The 26287-nt window shown below is 48.0% G+C and overlaps 4 protein-coding genes and 1 pseudogene across 7 annotated transcripts; 4 read left to right on the forward strand and 1 right to left on the reverse strand.

The window, feature by feature from the left end:
- Nucleotides 1-5961: 5961 nt before the first annotated feature.
- Nucleotides 5962-8593, forward strand: LOC109940813 (uncharacterized; annotated as a pseudogene).
- Nucleotides 8594-9808: 1215 nt separating this feature from the next.
- LOC103633651 (zinc finger protein CONSTANS-LIKE 4) lies at nt 9809-10471 on the forward strand (the record flags this gene model as incomplete). The annotated part of the gene is made up of 1 exon (XM_020541123.1): nt 9809-10471. A coding segment is annotated over one exon (663 nt), but the record flags the coding sequence as incomplete, so codon positions are not given.
- A 3503-nt stretch (nt 10472-13974) lies between these two features.
- Nucleotides 13975-16018, forward strand: LOC100383592 (uncharacterized). Its single transcript, NM_001176240.1, has 2 exons — nt 13975-15145; nt 15709-16018. Exons 1-2 carry the CDS (start codon nt 14002-14004, stop codon nt 15759-15761), a joined length of 1197 nt encoding a protein of 398 aa, NP_001169711.1. The 5' UTR covers nt 13975-14001; the 3' UTR covers nt 15762-16018.
- A 1603-nt stretch (nt 16019-17621) lies between these two features.
- Nucleotides 17622-18516, forward strand: LOC100382488 (uncharacterized). Its single transcript, NM_001363571.1, has 2 exons — nt 17622-17746; nt 17928-18516. The coding sequence occupies exon 2, from the start codon at nt 17954-17956 to the stop codon at nt 18173-18175; it is 222 nt and encodes a 73-aa protein (NP_001350500.1). The 5' UTR covers nt 17622-17746; nt 17928-17953; the 3' UTR covers nt 18176-18516.
- A 4449-nt stretch (nt 18517-22965) lies between these two features.
- On the reverse strand, nt 22966-26035 carry LOC103631908 (uncharacterized). Of its 4 annotated transcripts, XM_020541330.1 has the most exons (3): nt 25710-26008; nt 25446-25527; nt 22966-25061 (listed from the first exon to the last, which is right to left on the reverse strand). In XM_020541330.1, the coding sequence occupies exon 3, from the start codon at nt 24890-24892 to the stop codon at nt 23141-23143; it is 1752 nt and encodes a 583-aa protein (XP_020396919.1). In that variant the 5' UTR covers nt 24893-25061; nt 25446-25527; nt 25710-26008; the 3' UTR covers nt 22966-23140. The 4 variants fall into 4 exon arrangements, with proteins under 4 accessions (XP_020396919.1, XP_008651975.1, XP_008651977.1 ...); XM_008653753.3 differs by having other exon boundaries at nt 22966-25527; nt 25710-26035; XM_008653755.2 differs by lacking the exon at nt 25446-25527.
- Nucleotides 26036-26287: the final 252 nt, after the last annotated feature.

The raw sequence follows: 26287 nt of genomic DNA on the forward strand, positions 1-26287 counted from the left end.
GGCGCTTCACCGATGAGCAATCATAGAGGCACAGAGGGAGCTCCCATCCAATCAATGCTACAAACTCCTTCACGGGAACTAGGCGGAGCTCCCCAACCGGTTTTCGGGGACCCAGCACTGGTGATCACGTGAATCACCCGCGGCGACCCATCTCTCTCATCCCAATCGCGAGCTCACAGCAGGCGCAAACTCCCATTGTTCCTGGCGGCGGTACGACGGGGTTGCGAGGAAAATACCAGAGCGCAAGAGCAGGGGAAGGGTAGGTGCTGGAGGGAAGGCTTTATACCGCGCGTGGTTGAGATCGTGGTGAAAGAGCCACGGTGGTTGCCGCGATCCCCGGCGCGAGCTCGCCCACATCCGTTGCGCCAAATTTGGCCGAGATTGCCAACGACCAGGGGACTGGGGCGAGGTTACCGACGAGTACTCCGGCGGTCACGGGGAATCAGTTAGGGATTAGCTGAGGGAGCACCGGGATGCCGCCGCCAATTTCAACGCGCCGCCGCAACGATCCAGCAAGAAACACGGGAGGAAGACGGTCCTCCCAACCCGACCCCACGTGCAAGTGACCAAGGGAGAGATGGCTGACCGCCAGGGCTCGCCTGTCGGCACCTGTTGTTGGTTGCTGGATGGCTGCGCGGGAGAAAGGCCTAGATGGGCCGTGTAGAGGAATAGGAGGTGGGCCAGTCAAGAGGAATGCGGCCCAGGTGGGGTTTCTCATTTTTCTTTTCTTTTTCTATATCCTTTTCAAATTTTAAATTCAATTCAAATTTAATTCACGTTTTGAACTCATTGGTTTCCAAATATTGAGCATACACCTACACCAAAATACAACATCTACTATTTTTTATATTATTATTTATTGTTTTCATTGTCATTTATTTATGGATGGAATAAATGGTTTTTATTGGAAATTCCTTTTTCTCTTTTTCTCCTTTCATGTTTTCATTTTAAATTGGAGGTCTTATTTGTGTTGTCCATAAAATTCATTACCACAAAACTATTTGGCAAGAGGTCATCCTTTCTTTATCCATTTATTAGTTACTTAACTAATTTAATGTCATTCATTGATCATGAATACGAAAGGCCCTTATAATTCTCCAAGATTTCAAAGGTTCCAAACACTATCCTAGATATTTTTTTTGTTTTCTTTATTTATGACATATATATACATTTTTTTCCTCTACCAAATTTTGGGCCTTACACTGTGCTTGTAAAAAGATAGGAGAGAAATCAGTAGCAATATCGATTGTGTTTTTTTTCTGGCAAGTGAATCAAGTCAATTTTCTCAACTGCTTAGTCCGCTTCTGCTTATCTAAGCATATTGCAGGCTACTCTCATTGACAAGAGCTACCATTTCCAAAAGCAAAAGATCCGAACAAGTGGATTGCACATGCATGCAGCAACTATTTCACACATATCTTAAACGAACATATAAATAGAAAAATTGCACATGCATGCAACAACTATTTCATCTCACCACTATATATAGAGAAACAATACCCTGCATTACGGACATGTTGTTGGACAGAGTATACTAGAATTACTCCGACTTCGAAGGAGTCAATGAGTCAAAAGCAAGTGACCACCCACAACAATTTTGAAACTTTATCTATTGCCATTAGTCCAACCGCAGCAAGTGATCAACTGTGTCGTTTTGCTATATGCAAGCAACAGGAATGAAGATTGAAGACCAATGTCACTCCGCTACATCGTTCAATCAATACCTCGATATAGGACAATTTACAGTATACATGCACGTAATGTAGTGAGGCCACCTTCTGCTTCATCACATACATCCACATGTTTAGTGCTTCTTAGGATTTTAGGGAAATATTTGTATTGTCTCGGATGATTGGTGTGTGGTATGGTAATAGCATATCTTTGATATTTTCTGAAGAGTCGTCTGAATCAACAGTCTTACTTATCCTACCAAGTTAGTGCACTCTCAAGAATAGCACAAGGATCTCAAATTTCTGATACTAACTCCATCGAGGTACCTTCTCCTAGAGATCCATGATTGAGCCATTTCTTTCTGCAACAACAATGGCACATTCCAAATTTCTCAATGTCTTAATAATCGATATGCTCAAGTCCTAATAGGCATTGAGATACAAAATCAAGTTCAGAAATGTAACTTCAGAGCTGACCGAATCTTGCTTGTTTCTTCCAGCTTCCTTGTATCATGTGGCTCAAGGTTTACAAGCCCAAACGGTTCGACCTTTCATGCTTCATCAACTGGGTAAGAACTACGAAACATACACAGGTGGTTGTTGCTGGAGTCTGGAGACTTGTGTGCGATATACCAAGAAAAAAATGCATGTTCCCATCAAGGACGAGCACGATCGAGGACGAGGTGGCTGGAACTCGTGGAGGTGCCAGTTGGAGACGCGGATGACCTCGATCTAACGGCAGGACAACATTACCAGATCTAACGTGTTTCTACGTTCCTGCTGTAGTTTTGCACCGTATGATTCCACTTTAAATCTATATCTATATCTAAAGGTCGTGATACATAAAAGAAAACTCGCTCTTTTATAGTATATAAAAATCTTACATATTATAATGTCTATATTTGCAAAAAAGGTCTCTACACATTGAGGGTTAATTCTTGGACTAGGAGCGCATATTATGTGCATCTATCTACAACGCACGGGGGACTGGCTGACAATGACAAGTGGGGCTACATCGACAGGTGGGGCTGCATCTTCTTTGGCGCGCCGCTGCCTGGAAACTTGCTTCGTCCCGGAAACTTGCTCCGCGAGCGTGGTATCCACCGGTGCCCGGCGGCCATCGGCAGCTGCAGCCCTGCCGCCAAAGAAGATACCATATATATGCTCCATTTGGATGCCATGATCTACAATTTAGCCATTAAACTTTAGAGTTGATTTGGTGACAAGGGGATTAGGAGATGAGAAAGAAATAAACTATAAATTCTTCCTCAATTTTCTCCAATCCTTCCGTGATCCCCTTGCCACTAAATTAACCCTTATTAGGGCGTAAGAATGGGCTCATCAGAATTTACATCTACAATATCTACGTTTATTCAACTATTCTATGTAACAAACATTAACTGTGATACATCGTTCAAGCATTGCTTCAACCACAGGACAATTCGGAGTTTCAGACGCCGCTGCCTGTCAGAAATCACAATACAATTCTGGGCTCCAGCAAAACGGGAAAAAACTACGACCTATGCATGGAAACGCCACAAGCAGCAACCGCAATGTTTGCAAATTGCAATAGGTTTGCAAGAACGGTCACGAGCCGTCGTCTTGAGTCTTCCTCCTCCTCTTGGCCTCGCCGTCGAGGTGCGGCTGGGGGGCGACGACACCCTCGTTGGCTTCCCTGCATGAGTCGATCCACTCGCTGTAGACGTCTATGGGCTCCGTCAGCGCGTGAGCCTTGGTGGCGTAGGACTCCATGCATATGCTGCACTACGCCACGGCGAACGGCCGGTGTTCCTTGAGAAAGATGTCGCACTGGACGCTGCCCGGGTGGCTGCAGAAGGGGCAGGTGAAGTCGGTCTCCAGCTTCGGTGCCAGCTGCTTGGGCTTCGCCGTCATCCTCGACTTCCTCTTCCCCATCGCTAACTCGCTGTCGCTGGTGCTGGTGGTGGTGGTGCTGCTGCTGCTGCTGATAACGACGACGACGACGGATCTCGAGCGACGATAGACTCGAGAGGGCGAAGCGCAGCGCGCTGCAGATGGTGCGTGCGATGAGTTGCGTTGCATATGGGCGTGGTGTTTATTTATATACGCAACTCCTGGAGTCCGATACACGGTGATACCGACGTATCGAGGCTGATCTGTTGTGGACAGAGGGTCCCACCTATCCAAACAAATCCCATCTGGAATCTGTTTTCGAATCGTGGCGTCTCCGAATCGAATCCACGGTGGAGAGCGTCAAGGACTCCATCGACGCCGTTCGTGTAGAGCTATCCAAGGTCTCCAAGTTACTGGAGCGAGGCGCGCTCGAGGACCGTTGGCACCAGATCAGCATCCTCTCGGCTGTTGCATGGAACGCCGATGGCCCAATGGAGCACCACCTTCCACCTCATACAAGAGTTTATTGATGGTCTTCGTGATTTTTGGGGCATATTGGAGGAATGCAAATCCTAGTGTCAGGGGCGGACCTACATACAAGGGAATGAGGGCCTAGGCCCTCGCTCATTGCTTTGTTACAAGTATTAGTGTCTAGATTTTTATCATTAAGTCCCCTGCTGAGCTTAATTGAGATGCCCTCGCTTTAATATTTTGGTGTCCTTCCTAATAAGTGTGCCCTCACTCTTGTTTTGTTCTGGGTCCGCCCCTGCCTAGTGTTACTGGATTCCGGCAATTCAGCTTCATTTCTCAGTCATCGAGTAGCTGCTCATCTGCCTACGGCCAAGCCCATGCTCGTCCAAGTAGCCAACGGGACCCAGATGTCGTGTGTTCAGGGATTAATGAATATGCCTTTGTTTCAACACAGCGAGTGTTCGACCTGGTACACTATGATTTGGTTTTGGGTATGGATTGGCTCGGGTCGCATAGTCCTATGTAGATTCATTGCATTGGTCGGAATATGGTGATCACAAATCTCCACTTCGCTTGCTAACTCAGTCCCTTATCTAGAATTTGGATCACAAACTCAACAAGTTGGATTACAAGATTATATATATATATATATATATATATATATATATATATATATATATATATATATATATATATATATATATATATATATTACTAGGACAAACAAACTTCAGTGAAATATATAAACAATTCTGCTAATAACATAATCTAATTAAAAGGGTTTTTTATATTGGTTCCCTTAGTTTTGCCACGGTATCCGTTGCTACCCTTAGTTTTTTTTTCTTGCTCAGTTTTACCCAACGCTAGTTCCCTTTGCTCAGAAATCTGTCTGGTCGTCGTCTCCGTCCATTCTAACGTGACTTACAGGGCGAGCCCACTACACACTTCCACTCTTACCTGCGCCACGTTACTCTGCGCAGCCGCCTCTCCTCTTTCTCCCAACACCCGACTGGCAGCCTGCTTCTCCCGACTCCAACTCTCCCTCTCTCCTTCGGCTGGCAGCCTGCTTCTCGGATCTTCGGATGCGGCGTGGCGGCTGGCGGCCTGCGTCTTCAATGGCCTGGCAGCAGCCACGCCGGGAGGAGCTCCAAGCCGATCCCGAGCTCCAATTCCACCGCAAGCCCAAGCCCCGCCGGGAGGAGCCGCCACGCCGGGAGGAGCTCCAATTCGACGAATCCGCCAAGCCCCACCGGGAGTAGCTCCAATTCGACGAATCCGCCGTTGGGAGTGAGGGAGGAAGCCACCCGGAAGGACCTGCTGCTGCCCCGTGCCACCGGCCACAGGCTGCTTCGTGGGGGCGCCCTGCCGGGAGGGAAGAAGCCAGCCGCCGCTAGGAGGGAGGAATTCACGAGCAGTTGGTCCGCGCTCTTCTTCGCGTGCTAGGGCCACGCGCTAGGGATCGAGGGCCTGCTGCGCAGCGGCATCGACGTCAACAGCATCAACCTCGACGGCCGCACCGCGCTGCACATCGCCGCGTGCAAGGGCCACCACGACGTCGTCAGGGTGCTGCTGAACTGGAAGGCCAACATCAACGCGCGCGACCGTTGGGGAAGCACGGTGAGCCGCTCGCGTGCCATTGCCATTTCTCTCAGCTCATGCCCCCATCAGATCGACTTTCCTTCCTGCGTCATCAGACCATCGCTTCTCTTGGTCCGTGCCCCGTGCCTCCAGGTCACCTCGAGTGCCTCTAGGAATCTGCGAGCCGCTGCTCCGTGCCGGGAGGGAGGAATCCGTGAGCAGTGGAGGCGACCGGATCCAGAGCCCCTGCTCACGCTTAAATTCTTGACAGCATCAATAGTCTCCTCCAGGCAGGGAGCATAACCCTCTACTCTCTATAAATGTTGGCTACTATATGAGTTCTTAAAGTCGTTATTTCCTATGAAATAGGATGAATCATATTATTCCCAATGATGAGGTTGAACCAATAGAAGTAGTTGCTGCTCCTGATGATGATGAGAGACAATATCCTAAGTTTGCTGACAAGTGGGATATGCTAGAATTTGAGGACTATGATGGAGACATTTTCACAGGGGCACAATTTGAAGAGACTGATGAAGAGGAGGAGGAGGAAAACATATCTATGGGGTGGATGAGCAAGGAGAGGTGATGATGTACCAAGAAATGATTATGATAGAGATAATCCATCCTTAAAAGAAGGCAACACATTTGCATCGATGACCGAATTTAGGAATGCACTTGCTACCTATTGCATCAAAGGTGAGTATGATTATATAATTGAAAAGAGTGAGCCAACAAGAATGACTGTTCATTGCGCATTTGAGAGGTGTCAGTGGAGGATACATGCTTCCTGTATGCGGAATAGTACAATTATTCAGGTCAAAGTGAATCCATCTCCTCACACTTGTCCAAGTGAAAGAAAAGGGTCACATAAGGTAGCTAAAAGTAGATGGTGTGCAGATGCAGTATTAGAATGGGTGACAGATAACCCATGCATTGGTACAACTGAACTGGTAAAGAAGATTAAAGAGAAGTACAACATTTTGGTGCCTTACATGAGAGTGTATTATGGCAAGGAAATGGCTCTTGACAAGATTTATGGCCCATGGAAGGAAAGCTTTAACTTATTATTCACTTTCAAAGCTGAAGTGGAGAAGGCGTGCCCATGTAGTGTTGTTGAGATTCACCATCATACGGTGGATTATAAAGTGAATGGCAAGATTTTGAACAAAGAATGTTTTAGAAGGGTGTTCGTTTCATTTAAAGCATGTTGGCGTGGGTTCTTAGCTGGTTGCAGGCCTTATTTAGTAGTGGATGCAACAGCTCTTTATGGGAGGTTTAGAGGCCAGCTAGTAGCTGCTTGTGCCATTGATGCACATAATTGGCTCTTTCCAGTGGCTTATGGTATCCTCGAGGCAGAGTCAACAGAAAGTTGGACATGGTTCCTACAGAATTTGCGTCAGGTTATAGGGTTTCCACATGGATTGACTATACACACAGACGCTTGCAAGGGTTTAGAAACTGCAGTGGATTATGTGTTTCCTGGAGTAGAGCATAGGGAATGCATGAGGCATTTTGCTTCAAACTTGGGCAAATCATTCAAGGGAAAGTTGATTGATGACAACTTATGGCCAGCATCATTGACATATAGCCTTAGAAAGCATAACTATCATGTGAATCAACTGTACACAAACTCTAGGTTAAAAATATACATTGAAAGTCATCACAAATTTCTATGGGCTAGAAGCAAATTTGGTGAAGGGTGCAAGGTGGACTATGTGAACAATAACTTGGCAGAGTCATTCAATGCATGGATCAGAAAAACAAAGGGGCTTCATTTGGTGGAGTTGCTAGATAAGATTCGACAAATGCTTATGGTAAAGTTTGAGTTGCATCAAAGAATTGCACTTGAGAGGTTTCATGGCCACATGATAATCCCAGTTGTGATGAAGACATTGCATGAAAAGACCAGAGGTTTGAAAATGTCTTTCATCAAGCGCAGACCGCTTGAGGCAGAGGTGACAGTGTTGGACAAAGAAAAGAGGGAATGGAGATATCCAGTGGACTTATCGAACATGACATGCACTTGTAGGCAGTGGCAGATTATCGGGCTGCCATGCACCCATGCCCTATTTTTCATTACTTCTCTTCGTGGTGTAGCCAGCGAAATTGATCAATATGTACATAAGTACTACTCTATTGCCAAGTTCAAAGCAACATATGCTGAGAATGTGCCTTCCATAGAGGCAAAGCATCAGTGGGAGGTCGTGAATCCTGGTTTCTTTCTCAACCCTCCAGTCCAGACTAGAGCACCAGGAAGACCAAGAAAAACTAGAATAAGGTCAAGTGCCGAGGGTAGTGGACTTGGACCAAGGAAGAGAAAATGCAAAAGGTGTGGAGGATTAGGACATATTGCGAGAAATTGCAAGAATGCAGTAGATCCAGCAGCAAGAATTGCAAGAATGCGAGAAATTGGAGCTCGGGATCGGCTTGGAGCTCCTCCCGGCGTGGCTGCTGTCAGGCCGTTGAAGACGCAGGCCGCCGCGCCGGTGAAGAAGACTCCTGCCGCGCCGCGTCCGAAGATCCGAGAAGCAGGCTGCCAGGCGAAGGAGAGAGGGAGAGTTGAAGTCGGGAGAAGCAGGCCGCCAGTCGGGCGTTGGGAGGAAGAGGAGAGGCGGCTACGCAGAGTAGCGTGGCGTAGGTAAGAGTGGAAGTGTAGTGGGCCCACTCTGTAAGTCACGTTATAATGGACGGAGACGGCGACCAGGCGGATTTCTGAGCAAAGAGAACTAGCGTGGGATAAAACTGAGCAAGAAAAAAACTAAGGGTAGCAACGAATACCGTGACGAAACTAAGAGGACCAATGTAAAAAACCTAATTAAAAATATGTTAAAATTCGAATCAGTGCTCCAATACCAATAATAAGTACATCCTTGTGAAGTTTCTATTTTTGACTTTGGTTCAATGTCCGATCCGTGTTACATGATTTATAACTATCTCTGTGAATGCAGTCCTTGATTGATCCCTGCAACCGGGTCGGTGCGTCTGTAGCCCACAAGTAGTTGACAAAGTGAGAGACCCCATATATATGACCAATTCATTATGGACTCATCTTCTCGCTGCATCGTCCACGCGTGCTTCTTGACGTCAAGATGCTTGCCTTCTCAACGTGAACGTACGCAGTGCCATGCTTAGACCTCCAGAGCATCTGGTAGATCGTCGCCTTCTCGTTCTTGCAAAAGTAATCAATTGCCATGGGCAGCATGATCTCTTCTAGCTGACCAAAGGAACTAATTAAATTCTGTGTGCAAAAAGTGCTGTTCCTCGGTGTAGACTGGCGCGATCACCGGAGCTGTATGCCTGTATCCACACGCGGCAGGTAGTCTTCTGATGAATACCCATGGGGCGAGAAGACGATTCCAGCTTTTACACTACTAGGAGGATCTTGCGGCTGGGAGTCTCTGAATTCAGACAGCAAGGCCCGGCCTATGCTTGTGGCACCCCCACACCGAGACGCGGCACTCTGAAGGTTTACTGAAACAACTGGCTCTAGACACGCACCTCCTCCTCCTAACCCCAAGATGCCTGACTCGCTACCGTGGCCGATCGAGCTCGCATGCTGATCATGCCGCTTGCAGCACAACGGGTCTGGGCGAAGAAGCCACTGAGTGCCCGTGCTGAGGATACTGTTCAGCTGTTGTTTGCTGTGCGTGTCAGCAACTCAGCATTTGGCACCCACGACCACGAGAAGTCTTCACTTAGGTAGCCGCATGAGCTCTCAACTGCAGACATGAAAAGAGGCGCGAAGAGCTCTACGCACTTCACCGTGATCCCAACTATATATGTCTGTACTCTCAGAGATCTGCAGCATCAGCGAAAGCAAAAAAAAAGTCGCCGTCCCTATAGATGTCCAGAAAGCACGTGGCCCGTTAGTACGACACGAAGCACAGGTTTTTAGCACGACACGAGCACGGCACGGCACGAGTTAATCCAGGCCCGGGCTCAGCTCGGCCCGGCGAGCGTGCTGGGCTTGACAGCCATTTCGGCCCGTTGGGCTGGCACGAGCACGGTCCGATATTTGGTAGGCTTAGAAACCGGCCCGCTACAGTTGCCAGTCCACTTCCCCAGCGGCCACAACGCCCTAGTGGCCCAAGCCGGCCACGGCCCACAGCGTGCCCCAACGGCCCAGCTGCATAAATCCAGCGGCCGTAACCCTAACCCACCGGTCGTAATCCTAACGCGTCGCGCACCACTCGGCTCCTCCTCTTCGCTGCTCTCATGACGCGTGCGGCGTCGAGGCGGCGCGCCTCTACTGCCGCACGGACGCGGCGTTCCTATGCGCCGGGTGCGACGCGCAGGCGCACGGCGCCGGGTCGCGCCACGCGCGGGTCTGGCTCTGCGAGGTTTGCGAGCACACGCCGACGGTGGTCACGTGCCGCGCGGACGCTGCCGCGCTCTGCGCCTCCTGCGACGCCGACATCCACTCGGCGAACCCGCTCGCGCGCCGCCACGAGCGCCTCCACGTGGCGCCCTTCTTCGGCGCGCTTGCCGATGCGCCCAAGCCCTTCGCCTCGGCGGCATCGCCCAAAGCAACTGACGACGACGGGAGCAACGAGGACGAGGCGGCGTCGTGGCTCCTCCCCGAGCCCGACCACGGGCAGAAAGAAGGCGCCACGACAGAGGTGTTCTTCGCAGACTCCGACCCGTACCTCGACCTCGACTTCGCGCGTTCCATGGACGACATCAAGACCATCGGCTTCCAGCAGAGCAGGCCACCAGAGCTCGACCTCGCCGGCACCAAGCTCTTCTACTCCGCTGGCTGGCAGGACGCGCTGCGGGAGGAGGTAGAGCGTGGGCTCAGTCTGGCACGGGCCACTAAATGGGTCGTGCTATTTGGGCCGGCTCGGCACGGTCGGGTCTACACCGTGTCGTGCTCGTGAAGAGGTTTAGGCCCGTCGGACGGCACGACACAGTTAAGTGGTCGGGCCTAACCGTGTCGGGCTCAAACAGGCCGGGTCGAGTCGGGCTCGTGCTAGGCCGGGCCGGGCCACCCGTTTGGACATCTATTCATCCCCCACATCACCGTCTTTCTGGATAAACAGTAGCCTGGCCTCGATCCCGTAGACGGCGACGACCGTTTTCCTGAACGATTCTGTGGTGCAGCTTCTTGCCGGCGAGAAGGTGCCGGTTGAGAGGGTGAAAGGGCATGGGCATGCGGCGACGTCGTCGTGGCGTCCCGCCGCCAAGCTCAGCCAGCCTCACGAACTCGCCAGCGCCATCTCGGCATGGGCATGCTGGCAGGAGAACTGGCAGAATGGCGTGAGCTCGGCCAGGTGTGGGAGGTGGCCCAAAGTTGCGAGGCTGGCTCGGCGGAGATCCTCACGAACGTTTGCGGTTACGGGAAACATTTCTCCACATCCCCATTCTCCGCGGGGATAAACCTTTAACGTGGATCTCCATCCTCGTTTAAATTATAATTAAGGCATACATTCTTCGTTATTAATGTTAAACATTGTCACTTATATCATTATGCATACATCAAAATGAACATATTTGTGCAATTAGTGGTATATTGACAAGTTAATTATTTATTTTTGTCATTAACTAGTACACAGAACATGGTCACATGCAAGTTTAACGGGTCCCCGTAGGGAACGGGGACGGGGACGGGAAATGCTTCCCCATCCTCATCCCCTAATGGAGGAGTTTCCCGTGGGTAATCGGGGATCGGGTCACCATTGCTATCTCTAGTGAAGGTCGCCCTATGGGCTCAACGTGTGTGAGCCAAGGTGACTAGGTCGGGCGGGCCAACTTGCTGGACGATCTAAGGAGGGGGTCTGTGCTTACCTATAACTGTACTCGTGAAATGAAATTATATCCAATAACCCGTACCAGCTCACCGATATAAAATTGTACTCATATCCATACTCGTATGGGTAAAAAAACCCATCGGGTAACCCATACCCGATTATATACCCGCTAAACACATTTTAAATATCATAAATCTAATGAATATACGACATATTTGAAATTATAAATCATCAAATGTAAGTAAATAAAAGAAGGAAAAATAATGAATAATGTAGAAACATGCACAGTGATCATATTTTTAGCAAATATATATTTATATGCACTTAATTGAGTATATTATATATGGTTGAGGTTGGTATAAGTTACCTATGGCACGTGAATATGGGTTGTACATACCAATACCTGCACCTGTCTATCTGATGGGTACAATACTGTGCCCATTAGCGTACCCACGGGTAAAAAAAAATCATCCTTACATGTCCTTATATTAGGTAAACCCCCGTGTATATGGTTTTGGGTACCCATTATCATCTCTACATTGGACCATACGGGACCTTTAGCCTATATAAATAGGAATCAATTTCAATTTTTACAAGACTATATTTGAAGCGAGTTTAGCAATAGATTGGATATAATAGATTAGATTAATCTATAACTTTTAGAGATTTCGAGAGAGAACTCTCAATTTCTTTAAGCGAGCACTTTTGTATATATAATCTTCATAATTAAAGAAATGATTGTGCAAGATTAGTGTGATAATTTCGTTCTCCCTTTGTTCATTAATTGCATGTTTTATTTTTAGATTTATTTATTAATTTTCAATTGTTATTGTTGATTTGAATCATCTAGATCGTTGCTAGCTAGGGTATCAAGTTAGTGACCTATAAAGTTTGGAATATTAATCTTTCACAGTACCAGTTTAGTTACGAAATTAAAGCTTGGTTAATTTATGTCATATTCTATACCAGTAGTAATGTTTCGTTAATATCTTTGGATCCAAGAGTTTGATTGTGGTAATTCTAGTTGGACTAATTGCATAATTTTATCCAGATGAATCTTTTAAAATTTGAAGTCGACCCCCGAGTTCCGGATTTTGGTCAATGTAGTTTTTACTAATGAAACATAGGTCTATCCAGATTTAGAAAATGGTTAGATTGGTCTGGTAATTACTAATTAGGAGAGGAGATGATTATTTTTAAGCTTCCACAATCCTTCAACCCCTCTCATTACCAATCCTTAGTTTACCATGCCACACTTTTCTTTCTCTCTTTCCTTAGTGTCATAAAAAAGCAATGCGGCACTGTTAAAAATATTAAAGATAAAACACGTTGCAACGATCTCCCTAGTTATATTTTGATAGCTCATTTATTTTGTATTATATTGCTATTATAAAGCTATGGTCATTGGACTGTACATCTGATTTCAGAGCATGCACTGAACACCTTATTATGTGTTGTGAAACATGATGAAAACTTTAACAGCCTCCTGAACATTGGCATCAAATATTAATTAGGTTATGTTCCCAGAAATGCACAATAGCATCGATGGATCTGCCTGAATTATGCTAACATCTGAACTACGAATGCCAAACGTGTGGTCTGTAATGTAACTCAGTACATTCTTGTCAACCCTTGGTACTTTTCAGTCAAAACCCAAGAAACACGACTGAAACAGTTGAAGGTTTCATGTATTTTTTTTTTTTGCATTCTTTCCATTCAAAACCTCGGATTCTTGAAGTGCTACAAAAAAGGTGCATACTCTGCTCTGAAACCATCGGAATCCAATTACAACCAGAATCAAATTGCAAGGAATGTGGAGAACCTATCTTCTATCCAGTGCAGCTTCAGATTCCAAGGAGGAAGGGAAGGAGGGGTTTTAATTTGCTCAAAAGCTTGGTGTTCGTTCCACTTCTGAATCTCCCTCGCATCTCTGAATGTGCTGCATCCTACGACCGCCTTGGATTTGGTTAGGGTTCACCTCGGGACACGACCAGCTTGGATTTGGTTATGGTCAGTGGTCACGACCGGCTGCTCTGCATGGTGGTGAAGTGGAAGCCGCAACGGGGGCAGCGCACCTGGTCGGGCGTCGGATTGCTTACCGTCGACGCTGCTTCAGAGCTCTCGGCGCCCGCGCCCGCCGCCCTCATCTTCTTGCGTGCTGGCGACCATGTCAACAAGTCCTCATTGTCCACCTCCACTGGGTTCCCCTTGTGGCCGAGCGGCGGCGCGGTCGTGGTCGTGGTCGCGCCGGATACCTTGTCGTCGCCCGCCACCATGCTGTTGAGAAGGGGCGGCTCTATCGTCCCTGTAGCCGTGGCTCCGCCGTCCGAGTTCTTGGCTTTGGAATAGTCGTGGCCTATCGGCTGGCTCTTCCCGCACGAAAACGTCTTTTCCGCGCACGGTTGGCGTGGTGCGACGAAGGCGTCGTGCGGTGAGTTTATATATATGTTCCGCGTACGCCACGCGCAGACCGGATGGGCCTCCGACAGTCCGAGGTCGGGAAGGGCCCGGATTCTCTCGCTTTCCATGTTTTACTATTAGGCCTGTTCAGGGCTGGCCTCACTGTGAAGTCCACTAGAATTTAGCAGGCCTGAATCTTTTTACCTCATTTTTTTTTCTGTTCTCTGCCCCAAACGCACAAGCCCTAGCCGCCGACCACCATGGCGGCGGCGCCACCTCCGGACCCGACGGTTCTAATTGAAGACCTCGTCGAGGAGTTCCTCCTCCGCATTCCCCCGGATGACCCCGCCAGCCTCGCTCGTGCCGCCCTCGTCAGTAGGCACTGGCACCGCGTCATCACCGGCCCCGTCTTCCGCCGTAGATTCCGTGAGTTCCACCGCTCGCCACCTTTGCAGGGCTACATCTCCAACATCCACAATTCCATCCACTTCGTCCCTATATCGTCGTTCCGCCCGCGCCATGCTGACCTCGACGACGTGATAGCGATCCACTCAAGCCCTGGTCGCGTCCTTCTCTGTCGCCGCCCCGGGAAGGGTCTGGATGTCTTCCCCGGGAAGGGTCTGGATGTCTTCCTCTCCGTGTGGGATCCCATCACCGATGAGCTGCGGGATTTGCCCGCGCTGCCGCTGCCGGTGGTCCCAGGCCCGTGCACATGTAACTGGGACGCGGCCGTCATCTGCGCCGTAGGCGAGGGCTGCAACCATATCCATTGCGGCTTCAAGGTCGTCTGCGTAGGAACTTCTCAAAGGAGGGACTTCTCCTGTGTCTATTCACCCGAGGCTGGTAGCTGCTGGAGTGATCTCATCTTTGCTGCTTCAGGGGAACACACCAACTCCTTTGAGACGGGGACCTGTGTCCACGCTGGGAGCTCCCTCTACTTCCTGAGTCGATTCAACCATGAAATCGTCAAATATGACTTGCTGACGGATCGAATGTCTACCATTTGCTTCAGAGTAGAACCTGACGCCCAAATTAACGGCATGGCCACTGTGCTTATTGCCACAGAGGACGGCAGGCTAGGAGTTGCCAAAACAAGCAATTCAACGCTTGGTTGTTCAACACTTCACCTGTGGATAAGGGACCATGAAAGATGGGAAGAAAGAAGGCCCATTGAGCTTCGTATGCTGCTCCCAGATGATGCCCTACGCGATCCTCAATTCCCGCCTGAATTTTTTCCAGACAAGCCTTGGCTGGCTGGCTTTGCAGGGACAGGAGCTGGTGTCATTTTCTTTAAGACACGTCTTGGGTATTTTGCTGTTGATCTGAATTCAGGGAGGAGCAAGAACATAGGCGGGTGCTTAGGTTGGGGTTGCATTATTCCCTATGTGAGCTTCTGCATTCCAGGTACCCTGGCACCCTGCTTTCACTCTGTATTTTGCTCATTTGCACTTGCACAATAAGTAGTAGTTCAGCTGTGTATGGGCTCAGCAACATTGTGTAATACTTTTTTATTGGTATTTGGTATCATGAACCAGATTACTCCTACCTATATATTACCTACATAAAAGGTTAGGTTCTCACGTATTCTACGGTGCAAACATTAGTCTCATCATGCCAACCTTTAATTATACATGTTCCTCAACCATCTCTTGTATACTAATTTCACATGATAACGTCGTAGAAAAATAAATAGGATAAATTCCTAGATGTAGTTTGAGTTCATCTTGATGCTGTTATTTACATGTGTTGAAGCTTGTGAAATTCTATCTCTTACAGCTGATACAAAACATATATATACACAAGACTCTTGGGCTACACGGTAACGGCCAGACACGGCCCAACAATATGTGACCATTAACTGGATAATAAATCAGTGCTGTTTTTTTGGCTTTTGTATGATTTGTGTTTACCCAATATTCATTGTTATCATAGATTCATCATATTTTGTATTTGAGTTTCTTATGCAGCGCCAGGAGCAATATCCACAGATGAGGGACCAGAAGCTGGTCTCGAGGGCTAGGAGCTCTGGCTTGTGAAGTGAATAAGAAGCTCTAAATCAAGAAGGATATTTACTAGACCAGAAGCATGGTTTGGGTGGGATATCTCTACATGATTTTGTTGCTGTTCTGACCTTGTTTGTGCTCCCGAACTTGAGTTTGCAATCAAATTATGATAATGGTATTGACTCTCATATGAAAGCATGGCATATGGAATTTAATACTGTGTATGACTGTGGACAATTTTCCTCTTCTACTTTTTATCATAGGACCAAGGGATAAAATCAGCTTACTCCAATCCAGTTTTATGAATTGTTCATTTGATAGCTTTGTTGAATATGAAGGACTACTTTTTTATGCACTGTGTCTTTGAGCAAGATCGGTGAACAACACTGAGCATGGGCTTTTGAGGCTTTTGACTGATGACAGCACAGATAAAATTGAGGATAGTACATCAGTTTTAGTTGCAGCACTAAAACAATGCTAGTCTACTAATGGCTTTCAGCCAAGAGAACTGCTGGTGCTCAGTTTAGTTTCTGCAAGGCTATCCTTTCCAACATCAGCAAGCTTTTCCCTACTTAATGCAGAGGGCATGCTTTGTATATCTTCACTAATTTTGTTTTATTAGGATGCCGCAAAGGCCAAAGGGTTGATCTTTCATCCCTCCATTTATTTTGCCCACTTGCATTTGAAAAAAAGAAAAGGGTGTCGATGTTTAGAACGGAGGTAGTAATAACTAGCTGCTTAATCTAGTTGTCACCATGGATGGAGAAATCAGATAAACCTGCATTAGCACTAAGCACAAATGTGTATGTATGGTTATGTAATGGTAGCATGGAGCATGATTTTCATTTTTCATATGAACATAGAGCATATATAATAATATGTGTAAGCACCAAGGGGTAAGATGTGTTCTAACCTTACTCAAATACTAGGCTTAAATCTAGAGCAAGCACTATATAAGTAGAAGTCTATCTAACCTAGGCACTTTATAAAACACCTACGCTAATTAGGAGTGATTCTTTTGAACAATTGGGTATCTGGAGCTACTAGAGATAAGCGTTAACTTTCTTAATATTTTCCTTAATTACCTCCCATACATCTTAAATGTCTAGTGGTAGCATATATACCTCCAAAGTCCAAAGCTAGTTGTAAGTGACACAAAAAATTATGCGTACTCATTGAACATATCTGTTACACTCACTAACTAGACATGTTTAGTGCATCTACGTTAGCTAGTTGCAGACCCCAATCCTATATTGTTCATAAATTTTTATCATAAGGTTCCCTGCTGCAATTTAGATATCCAGCATGCTCTTCAATTTTGGTGCTCACCCTTACGGGTATGCCCTCACTGCCTTTTATAATTGTATAAGGGAAATATTATTCAATATAATGTCCTAAAAATTGGCAATATCAATCTAAAAATCGTTATGAATAGGATGTAAACAAAGCTACTATCTGTCCATATATAACGTCACAGGAAGGACAAAAAATTCAGTCAGCGATCGAGAACGGCAAAGAAAAACCATATTATTGTTGCTTGCCGACATAAATTTAAGTATAGGACAAAAAAAAAAGCCACATCATATTACATACTATGGGCTTACCAGACAAAATGAAATAAACGTGTGCATGCATGCATGCATGGTACGAACGTCTGGATAGAGTCTCCGAGCTGAGTGTGGTCCGACGTGGAAGTGTACGTCTCAACACACGACGCATGTGACCGACAAGGGCAAGTTGAAGTCTATGCATGGATGGGCCTGAGCGCCGCGCTGAATGAATCTGGACGGGTGGTAGGGCATCTCGGTGGGCAAAACAAATAACTCCGTGTGCTGCATGGCTGCCTTTGGAATCTTTGCATGCAGCTGTGTGCTGAACTGAAACCCTTCGCTCTATCTATATAAACAGATGCCCTTCGCTCTCGTCTCAGCAGGCAGCATCGTCTCAAGTTTTGTTCTCCTCTCCTAGCTAGCCAGCACCTGCAGATCTGCTCGTTGCCTTGGTAATTCATCATGTAGTACGTAGCATCAGCTAGTATTTATCTCAAGTATATATATACGCATATGTGTCGTCGCAGTACTTTCCCTTATCTCTCTATACACACTACACGCATACATACCAATACCATCCGTCTTAACTCTTAATCTTTGCCTGCATACGTACACTGCACGTACGTACTGCAGGGCTACTGATTTTGTGGAACGAAGCGATGGCTCGCAGCGGCGCCGTGGTTTCCTGCATGCTGCTCCTGGTGGTGGCGGCGCAACTGCTCATGGTGATGGCCACGCAGACAGCGGCGGCGGCGGCGGCGGCGGGCGACCAACGCGGAGCTGGACGCCGGCTGCTGTGGCAGGTGACCTGCCACTACAGCAACTGTAATTGCCGCACTTGCCCGATATATGGCTGGGCGTGCTGCAGCACTTGCTGCTAGCTAGCTAGCTAGCTAGTGTGAGTTCTTCCGCGCGCGCAAGCAGCCTTTGCATACCACCCCTCTTGCTTAGCTCATGCATGTCCAGCAGTAGCCGGTTGCTGGGCTCGTCGTCGTCGTCGTCTGCGGCGGCGGCGGCGGGGGCGGGGGCGGCGTCATCTCTGGCGTGGTTACGTTCTCATCAGCGACTTCTAATGGCGCTCGCTCGATCTTTATTTCCTGCAGTCCTTTTTGTAATAAGAAGCCAATTGATGTGTGTGCACGCGCAATCCTAATAATAAATAGATCTTCTTTGTGCCTTGCTTTGTTTGATATATATAATAAAAGTCTTCGTTGCAAACGTACATCTTTTTTATTTAGGAAATTCATTTTTTACTACCGCTTTCCGGACGGCATGCAGGCCTCAAGTGTGCTGTAAAAAAAAGTGCAAGTTGAGAGAGAGCCGTTTCATGTCACGCTCGAAATCCAGTGGACTCGTTTTGAGACAATTTATTATCCACCAACCATCTAAAGTTAACTTGGCGCCACCTTTTTTCCGCGATACGTAGTATTAGTAGAGCTGGGCATCTTTGTACTAAGAATACGAAAACATCGTACAACCAAACAAAAGAATAGAACAGGCTAAGGAAGAAGAAGACAAAAAGCAGTGACGATAAAAAGCGTAACAGAAAGCAAAAAGAACTAGGTCGAAAGCACAAGTTAGCAGTCAACGCAACGGTCACGATGGCTCCGGCTGAAAATTCGTGAGTTGCGCTCCCTCCGGATCACCAGCAAGTCGCGGCGAAACCACAGTCGAAAGAACAAGCCATCAGATAAACCGTGGACTCCTCTGATTCATCGCAAAGCGAGCACACACAGTTGTTGCCTCCACCAACCAAACCATGCATGCCTACGAAATTTGTCGGCAGTCCATAGGCGATGACGACGAGCCACCAACCAACCACAGGGAAATTAGAATCTTGAGAGGCATCCAAGACCGCCAAATGTATTCTTGACCCAACCATCTGCATTGAACCACAGTGTGTAACATCTCATAAGCTGATTTTGCGTTGTACAAATGTATTCTTGAGTCAATATATACCGCGTCCGAAGCCTTCCTCTATGGGTCTCCACTTCGCTTGCCAACTCGGTCTCTTATCCAGAATTTGGATCACAAACTCAACAAGTTAGATTACAAGATTATATATATTACTAGGACAAACAAACTTTAGTGAAATATATAAACAATTCTGCTAATAACATAACCTAATTAAAAATATGTTAAAATTCGAATCAATGCTCCAGTACCAATAATAAGTACATCCTTGTGAAGTTTCTATTTTTTTACTTTGGTTCAATATTCGATCCGTGTTACCTGATTTATAACTATCTCTGTGACGAATCCGGTCCTTGATTGATCCCTGCAACCGGGTCGGTGCGTCTGTACTCTACTCTGTAGCCCACAAGTTGACAAAGTGAGAGACCCCATATGACCAGTTCATCATGGACTCATCTTCTCGCTGCATCGTCCCCCCACGCGCGCGTGCTTCTTGGCGTCAAGATGCTTGCCTTCTCAACGTGAACGTACGCGCAGTGCCATGCTTAGACCCTTCCAGAGCATCTGGTAGATCGTCGCCTTCTCGTTCTTGCAAAAGTAATCAATTGCCATGGGCAGCATGATCTCTTCTACCTGACCAAAGGAACTAAATTCTGTGTGCAAAAAGTGCTGCTCCTCGGTGTAGACTGCCGCGATCACCGGAGCTGTATCCACACGCAGGTAGTCTTCTGATGAATACCCTTGGGGCGAGAAGACGATTCCAGCTTTTCAGACTAGGAGGATCTTGCTGCTGGGGAGCCTCTGAATTCAGACAGCAAGGCCCGGCCTATGCTTGTGGCACCCCCACACCGAGACGCGGCACTGAAGATTTACTGAAACAACTGGCTCTAGACACGCACCTCCTCCTCCTAACCCCAAGATGCCTGACTCGCTACCGTGGCCGATCGAGCTCGTGCTGATCATGCCGCTTGCAGCACAACGGGTCTGGGCGAAGCCACTGAGTGCCCGTGCTGAGAATACTGTCCAGCTGTTGTTTGCTGTGCGTGTCAGCATTTGGCACCCACGACCACGAGAAGTCTTCCGTAGGTAGCCGCATGAGCTCTCTCAACTGCAGACATCAAAAGAGGCGCGAAGAGCTCTACGCACTTCACCGTGATCCCAATTATGTCTGTACTCTCTGAGATCTGCAGCATCAGCGAAAGCAAAAAGTCGTCGTCCCCCACATCACCGTATTTCTGGATAAACAGTAGCCGAGCTCACTCAGCCAGCCTCACGAACTCGCCAGCGCCATCTGCGAACAACTCGAATCTCCGAGCAGCTACACGTCTAGCGAACGAGGGTACCGTTTGGTTCAGATATTTGTAACGTAATGGGTAAGTGATAACGTTAAATCATGTTTGTTTTAATCCCACCGTAATTAGATACCATACTAAAAATTAATACCGAACTATTCAAACTTGTTACCGACAGTAATCGAATGTAAACCATTACCATTACCCTTTGCGTTACATTTCTTGAACCAAACAGCACCGAGGATCTTGTCGCCTCCTTCTCCGTTTGCAGCTGCGCAGCGTGTCGTCGCACTATCGCGCGACGCGCTTCAGCTTCGAGCGCCAGCGCAGCAAGGCAGCGTCGGCGATCTGCCACCTCTCGGATGTCTCGAGAACGGCCTCCAGCCTGGTGTGCGCCATCTCTAGCCTCTCTCCAAGCTCGTGTCCCTGGCTCCCTGCTACAGTCTGATCCATCTTTCTCCTCGTACTTTCGGACCAGAGATTAGATAGGGCCTGGCTGACAGTCTCTTGGACAAGTACCGAGCTGACGAACTTTGCCATTATTAGGGTTCAGGGAATAATCCGGCTGCTGTGTGCTGTGTAGGGCATGCATGTGAAAGTATGTATAGCAATATAATAGATATGGTTAATATGAACACTGGATCATACTTGCAAAGATTAATTAGCTTATTTAGCATGTTGTAAGAACGAACCTACCTCTGACTGACTGAATCACATATCCATCCAGTTTCAACCGGGACTGAACTGAAGAAGGCAAGCTAGGGCGACGGCAAAAGGGCGTGGAAGATTTGTTCTCTACACAGTTAAGTTATGAAGGGTAATAATAAAGGGTAAGGCAAGTCCCTCAATGTTGCGAATAATGTTTCATCTACGCATCAGTGGACTGGACTAGGAGGAGCTTGAAGATGTCTTGGTATGGCAGATAAAACAAGCCCGAAAAGTCTTGGTCATCGGTCGAGACGAAGGGCCTAGAAAAGTCTTTGCTTTGCCCCGGCCGGCCTCGATCTAACTAGTTTATATAGTAGATGAGGCCAGCTTTCAAAGTCTTTGGAAATTTATTTTTCTTGAGACGCTAGTCGACTGATGCCTACTCTTCAACATTTTACACGTCTTCTCTCACTCCCCTAGGTTCATGCCGTGTGTACTTTAATTTGGTTAAATGTCTCCCTCGCTCTCTCCTTCGTTCTTGCCGTGAACTTTGGTTAAATGGACAACGACCATGCCGTGTACGTAGGACAGACAATCAGGACGGAGTGGACGATCATCGGATCATGTAAGCTTAACAACAATTATACCATCTTCTAATTACAAAATCGATTCAATCCACTTTTTATTAAAATCTGGATTTAGTTTTGTTTCAATCCACCTTTTCTAATTATACAAAATATGGATATTCTAGCCCCTGAGATGATGATATCATGGCCCAAGGTTTAATAGAATCAATAAAGTATACATACCAACAAGTTATATCCTCTTTTTCGAAAGCCTATCATGAAAAACCTCCAAGTTAAGTGTGCTTGGTTTGGAGCAATTTTGGATAGGTGACCGACCGGAAAGTTTTTCTCGGGTGCGCATGAGTGAGGACAAAGTGTGCACAAAAGACCCGTGTTGGTCTGTGTGGACAATATATGATCCTAGAGAATTGCCAGGAGTAAGTACCGTCGGTCCAGAGATTGGACGGGGTGTTACAATACCCCAACACACCAATTGGTATAAGGCTGGCTCCAACAAGACCCTCTAAATGATCCTCTACCCTAAATATAGAGGATCAAACGGTCCTCTACGCTCTTCAACAGCGTCCTCTAAACGGTCCTCTAAATTTAGAGGACGCTGCTGAATTCTCTCTATATAGAGTCTCTCTAAACGGTTTTCTATCTATTTGAATACTTTAAATAACCGGTTTAGCAAAATTAAAATATGTACAACATATTTGAGAGTATGACAAATACGTACGTACAAAAAATAAAAATAAAAAATGTCTCTAATATAGGTATTTGAGTATAAAAACGAGAATTATAGGATGTTGTTGGAGAGGAAGTAGATATAGAGGATATAATCTTTTAGAGGAGACTGTAAATAACGAATATAGAGGATGGATATAGAGGACGTTACTGAAAACAGCCTAAGTCCCATAACCCCTCACATTTTGGAGTAATAAGGAAAGGAGTGCTTGTTAGCCCGAGGGACCCTAAAAGTTTCTGACCTTATACTCGGAGGTCGGCAGGAAATTATGTCCTCTAGGACGCGAAGGTTCCCCAAAGGAGTTGACCTTTCTACTATATAAAATACCAGTTTTAATGGTTTGACGATCATCTACGGTCGTCCTTTTTGTTCACGCTTTTATATATGCAAAAATTAGGTAAAGTTGTGTATAAGTGGCGATGTGAATCTTAGTTATTGACTCTATGCAATAGAATACACATATTTTTTTATATTTTGTTAAAATAAAATCAATTCATTTGATATATAAAAAACGGTAGTAGTGCACATACATCTGACTAGTTAAATCAATAAAAGACAAAGTTTACATGGTGTGATCATGGATTTTGAAGAAAAGTACATAAAGCAACAAAAAAAAAGACCCGATGATTATCTAATCTCCATCCGGAGCCTATTACGGTCAAACTAATATGTAAGTAGTCACATGGTTGAGATTTCCAGCTGGTGCACCGGCGGTGGCGCTGGTAGCTGACTTTCCTTGCCTCTCCGAATCCAGTCCAGGATCAGACCTCGCAGGCGGACAGGCGCGTGGGCAACCCACGAGTTGAGGAAGCAAGCCACCTTGCGGTTCCAGCTCCCGAGCACCTGCACCTGATCTTGCTGCACCTGCAGCTGCAGCTTCCTCTTCCTACTGCCTCCCCTACAGATCGCCCTCCTCGCACACGGCGGTTCCTCCTCCTCCTCCTCCGTCCTTGGCTTCTCGAACTCGATGTACTCGGTCCCATGTCTAGACTTCCAAAGCATCTGGCAGGCCGTCGCCTCGGGGTTCCGGTAGAAGTAGTCTGCCGCCTTTGGCAGCATGATCTCGTTCAGCTGGTCCAGGGTAATGTCCGTGTGCACGCAGCGTTGCTCTTCGCCGTAGACCGTGACCACCGCGGAGCTCTTCTCTTCGGGGAGCCTGTGCTTCGTACAGCCATGGGGCGTGAAAAGGAGCCCGGCCTTCAGACGGCGGCATGGGGAGTACTCGCTGTCCTGCGTGGTCGGAGTCGGACTAGTTCTGCTGCTGCATCGTCGTCGATACGGCGGCGACGCCGTGGTGGCCTTCTGCTTGCTGTACCTGTAAGCACCGTTGTACTCCGAGGGCACCGAGACTTGGCACTCCAGGTGCATTAGAATGACCGAATCCAGAGAAACATCCGGGATCCCAACCATGTCTGGGTCGTCACCGCTGCTGCACCAAGAAGGCCTACTACTACCGTTCGGACCTTGCTGCTGGTGCTGCTGCTTCTTGCAGCACAACGGGTCCGGGCGGAACCACTGGGTGCAGAAGCCATGGAGGTTGTCCCAGTGCTTCCTGTGCCACAGATCGACGTACGGCACCCACGAGAAGTCCTGCGTGGGGAGCTGGGTGAGCTCCTTCTTGATGGCCTCGATCGTCGGCTGGAAGCACGGAGGGAACAGCCGCAGGCAGTTCACCACGGTCCCGACGACGTCCGTGCTCTCCGATATCTGCAGCATGGCGCCAAGAAAGAAGTTGTTCTCGGGCGCACTGTGGTCCCTGTGGATGAACTTGAGGCAGGCCTCGATCCCGTGGTCGGGCGTGACGGAAGGGACCAGCCACAGCAGGTAGGACGGGCACTCGTCGCGGCCTCCTCCCCAGACGATCTTGTGCTGCAGCAGCAGCTCCATGCCCGCGAAGAGGTGCCTGGTGAGAGACCGTCTGAGCGGCACGTGGCAGCGCGGCGCCGCGCCGCCGCCGACCTCCACGTAGCGCAGGAACTCGCCGGCCCCGTCCGCGAACCACTCGAACCGTTGCACCGTGGACCTGCTCGGCGCGCCTGCGTCGCCGACGAAGGCGGAGAAGATGAGCGACTTGGTCGCGCGCGCGATGCGGGTGGGCAGGGCGGCCAGGGGGGAGAGGGAGGAGCTCGGCGTCGCCGGCTCTTGCGCTTGCGCTTGCGCCACGCCTTGCTGCTGCCTGCACCTGTGCAGCACGTCGTGGCACTCCTGAGCGACGCGCCTCAGCTTCTTGCGCCAGCGAAGCAGGGACGCGTCGGCGATCTGCCACCTGTCGGACGCGTCCAGGGCGGCCTCCAGCCTGATGTGCGCCATCTCTAGCCTCTCGAGGTTTCGGGTTGCGTCGCTCGATTCCGCGTACCTCTGAACCAGGCCGGAGAGGATCTGGCTCACCGTCTCCTGGGCAACCACGGAGCCGACCATCTCCGCCGCCATTAGGACCGATTGAGGCCTTGTTCGTTTACGTCGGATTGCACCCGAAACCGTTCCAGCTAATCAAAGTTTGTATAAATTAGAGAAACAATCCGGGTAGGAATCGTTCCGACCCACCAATCCGACGTAAACGAACGGGGCCTGAGGGAGCAAAAATGTACTGTACGCACAACTGCATGAAAGTTTTACACACAACTGCAGCGGTTAGATGATATGAGAATATATTGAGAGGACAGCTAGCTAGCGACAGGGGTTATGCATTGGTGATAGAGATGGGTGTCGAGGAATTGGTCTCCCAATGCAAAGAATTCGTCAGTCACGTCCTAATCCCCCCGACCGGAAAAGAGGGGAAAATTCAAGTCAATAGAGGACTCGGAGGAAAGTAAAATGCATTGAGCCATTGACGGTCGCAGACTTTTCTGGTTGTGTGGGTCGCTGTTGTCCTCTCAACCTTATTTAATAAGGGATTTCTTGAGGGATTTGTAGGAACAAATTAAAAAAAATATAAGAGGCGGGGTTTCGCTCATCTCTACATGACTCTCTGTCTACCACTCACAATGCAATGAAGAAGCGGTGATCCAATCAAGCTGCAATAATGAAGTTAGTGCTCCTCAATGCGTTTGGTGTGGTGTTCCGGGCTAGAAAAAGAGACAAGATGGAGTCACGGTGTGTCAGAAAGACAACAGAGGACGACGGCGCCGATCGAGCTCGACACCATCGTCGTCGTTTTTCAAATCGGATGGCATGGCGAGAGTGAGAGAGATGGAAGCACAGGTAGTCAGGTAGATGAAGCTAGTAGCTAGCTAGGCTTGCTTATTACCTTGGTCGTTTGCAGTTGGGAGGAGACGATCTCGGCCGGACTTGAGTCGAGATAAGAGAGGAGAGTACTGAACCGGAGTGGGAGAGGCGAACTGTTGTGGATCTCTGCCGGCGCGGTGATGGCCGGAGAATTAAGATGCATTCTGTATATATCAGTCCCAAGTCAAGGAGCTAGATAGACTCCTGATCGACAAATCGCGTCGCTCGGCTATGGCTGACTTCACTCTCTCCCCTCCCTCCGATCCTCTTCCTTCTCCTCCCCTTGTTTCCAGGAAACGTCGAGCAGACAGGCATGCATATTGATGGATGCCAATGCCACGGCACCTCGCCTCGTCAAGTCTACTGTCCTACGTACACGAGACCAGATGCATGCATCTTGCTTTATTTTTTTTACATAAATATATATAGCCGACAGCGTATGCCCAGCAGGCCAGTTCGTGGGATCCGTTGGTCGGCTACAGTACGTACTACAGGCGCGCAATAATTGGGACTTGGCCGTCCGTCGTCGTCGCGCGCTGGCCAGTGTATATATAATGAAAATCTAGTCTATTATTTCACTAGTTTCCAAATCTTCGTCCC

Source organism: Zea mays, chromosome 7, assembly GCF_902167145.1.
Source record: "Zea mays cultivar B73 chromosome 7, Zm-B73-REFERENCE-NAM-5.0, whole genome shotgun sequence".
Classification (NCBI taxonomy): Eukaryota; Viridiplantae; Streptophyta; class Magnoliopsida; order Poales; family Poaceae; genus Zea; species Zea mays.